At 37.4% G+C, this 2,847-nt stretch overlaps 1 protein-coding gene across 1 annotated transcript; it reads left to right on the top strand.

Moving 5' to 3' along the window:
- Positions 1 to 708: 708 nt before the first annotated feature.
- Positions 709 to 2,178, top strand: LOC149138416 (peroxidase P7-like). Its single transcript, XM_089452897.1, has 4 exons — positions 709 to 988; positions 1,090 to 1,281; positions 1,401 to 1,566; positions 1,663 to 2,178. The coding sequence occupies exons 1-4, from the start codon at positions 770 to 772 to the stop codon at positions 2,046 to 2,048; spliced, it is 963 nt and encodes a 320-aa protein (XP_089309023.1). The 5' UTR covers positions 709 to 769; the 3' UTR covers positions 2,049 to 2,178.
- Positions 2,179 to 2,847: the final 669 nt, after the last annotated feature.

The following is a 2,847-nucleotide window of genomic DNA, read 5'->3' as shown; positions in this document are numbered from 1 at the left end:
TATGGATTTTTCGGGGTTAGAGTTTGTGGAAAATTTTGATATGTTTTATTTAAATTTGTTTTTATGGTATATATAAATTTAATATTATAATAAACTACTAAAGTGTTTGAATTATGTAAATATTACTCATTAAATTTGCTATTTTAATAAATTTTGATTAATATTTAAGTTAGGTAAATATTACTCATTAAATTTGTTATTTTAATAAATTTTGGTTAATATTTAAATTATGTAAATATTACTCATTAAATTTGTGATTTCAATAAATTTTTGTTATTCTTTAGAAAAATTAAATCAGAAAAACTTCAATTTTTTTACTAAAAACAGTTCAGAACTAAAAACAAATCGAATTAAAAGTGATGTAAAGTGATGTAGATTGTCAGACACGCGTGTTAAGAGCAAACACGTGAAATTCCGAGATAGTGGATAATGCTGTCTTTCACTACAGTGGATAATATATTTTCCTCGGTGCATCGCATAGCGTTCACATTTTGTGCAGATTGCACCCCTTCTACGCGTCTTCCCTCTCTGCTTCTCGCACGCAAAAGTTGAACGAGTCAACACGCCACCTTACACATTCTGCTCGTTTGCTGTCACGCGGACTAAGGCTGCCTGCAGAAGAGAAGTGGAATCCTCTTCAACTTCAACTTGGATTGTATCATCTATAAGAAGCTCAGTAGCCTCCAACACTCAGCACACGTCCTCGTTTCTATCACTCGATTTCGCCCCTATCTTCTGTTCTAGACGTGCTCATAGTTTTATTCTAAATATGATGATGAGGACACTAGTGTGCATTGGGTTAATGTCTGTGTTTGTATCCTTCATTAATATAAACGCTGTGAATGGGCAGCTGAGCTCAAAGTTTTATGACAAATCGTGTCCGAGTTTGCAGTCGATAGTGAAATCAGTGGTGAAGCAAGCGGTCGCTAATGAGAAAAGAATGGGGGCGTCCTTGGTCCGCCTTCACTTTCACGATTGCTTCGTCAACGTAAGAAAGAGTTTTATTTAGTCGGAAATAATGACTTATCACTAACCATTTCTGCTTTGTTAGTCTGATAGTGTTGAAATTTGGATTCGGTTGCCTTGCAGGGGTGCGATGGTTCAATCTTATTGGATGACAACGCGACCTTTACCGGAGAAAAGACTGCAGGCCCAAACGCCAATTCTGCCAGAGGCTTCGAGGTAATAGACAGCATTAAAACTCAAGTGGAGGCAGCCTGCAGTGGAGTCGTGTCGTGTGCAGACATTCTCACCATTGCTGCTCGTGACTCTATTGTTGAAGTAATCATCTATCCATCTCCCATTCAATTAGGCTTTAATGATAAATTCAATATCTCATTTCAGACAACCTGATGGAATCAGAGAATGCTTTCTAATTACTTGTGATTGCAATTTGTTAGCTTCAAGGCCCAACATGGACGGTAATGCTGGGAAGGCGAGATTCCCCTACTGCTAGTTTAAGCGCTGCAAACAACAACATTCCATCTCCCGCATCCAGTCTCAGCACACTCATCTCATCTTTTCAAGCTCACGGTCTTTCTACCAAAGACCTTGTTGCACTTTCAGGTACAATATTACTTATGGAGCCATCATGTTAATAAACCATATAACTTCCATGTAATTAAATTGGAATCTTATCACGAGTTGTTATTGTTATTATAGGTGCTCATACAATTGGTCAATCACGGTGCGCCTTTTTCAGAACTCGCATCTACAACGAAACCAACGTTAACGCTGCTTTCGCTACATCTGTAAAGGCAAATTGCCCCAGCGCTGGTGGGGATAACAACCTCTCCCCCTTAGATGTGGTCACCCCAACCACATTTGACAACCAGTATTACACTAATCTGAAAATACAGAAAGGACTTCTCCACTCCGACCAGCAGCTCTTTAATGGAGGTTCTACAGATTCTCAGGTTACTGTGTACATCACCAATCAGAACAGGTTCTTTACAGACTTTGCAGCTGCCATGGTGAAAATGGGAAATATTAGCCCTCTCACTGGCACTAGCGGGCAGATCCGCAAAAACTGCAGGAAGTCCAATTAATCTCTCAGATGATTGTATTCTCCGTATTTTTTCAGCTTATGTCTTATTTCTAACAAATTGATTTGTGATCGGCTAGTGAGTCTTCAAACCGAAGCTCTAGAGGAAAGCAATAAACTACATTTCACTGAGATTATGTGAAGAATGGTATGCATTTCAGACAGCACATGGAATAATTTGACATGGTTTCATTTCTAATCTTCATGAAAAATAACCAGGTGTTTCCAAATCAATCGACGCCTGTGTTATTATAATATTGATACTGATAGCCCTCTGTATATCGCAAGAAACCTATTAACTTCCTTCTTTCAACCGATAAACCATAATTTCAATCTGGATCGCAACATTATTGGACTTGCAGAAAGATTTACTTGTCGTATTACACTGAAACGTCTTTGCGTTCCATTTCGATATCGTAGTCTGCTCATGCCAACCTACAGCTACCATATAGTTTCTTTTGATGTCTTGGCACTATTGTTGAAAAGACAATTTGTATTTTGTGTTTCTGGGATTTCTCTCGAAACAAATTTCAATCTATTCTGTAAAAAATTTCATATTAATTGTGATTTAAAATTGAGTCCCCACTATCTAGCTCAAAATATAACTTTAAAAAGTTATCGCAGTGCCCTACAAGGTTGCTATTAACTACCATCGCTAGGAAAGGTGGAACTAAACCATGTTTATTTAATTACTTGAAAGTATTACACATGCTTAATAGGCTCTTTCGTAGTACTGTTTTAAGTTCATATTGGAGTATATAACTCTTACCTGTATTATGTGTATGATAAATACTAGCATTTGT

This window comes from Pinus tabuliformis, chromosome X, assembly GCF_031772625.1.
Source record: "Pinus tabuliformis cultivar Carrire ecotype Pingquan chromosome X, CPIR1, whole genome shotgun sequence".
In the NCBI taxonomy this organism is placed as follows: domain Eukaryota; kingdom Viridiplantae; phylum Streptophyta; class Pinopsida; order Pinales; family Pinaceae; genus Pinus; species Pinus tabuliformis.
The sequence above is the reverse complement of the archived record's forward strand: the minus strand, read 5'-3'. Positions and strand labels throughout refer to the sequence as shown.

Coding starts and splice junctions, on each gene's coding strand:
- LOC149138416 (XM_089452897.1), top strand. CDS start 770: ATGATGATGAGGACACTAGTGTGCATTGGGTTAATGTCTGTGTTTGTA. Junction 989..1,089: donor TTCACGATTGCTTCGTCAAC/GTAAGAAAGAGT, acceptor GTTGCCTTGCAG/GGGTGCGATGGTTCAATCTT. Junction 1,282..1,400: donor CTCGTGACTCTATTGTTGAA/GTAATCATCTAT, acceptor GCAATTTGTTAG/CTTCAAGGCCCAACATGGAC.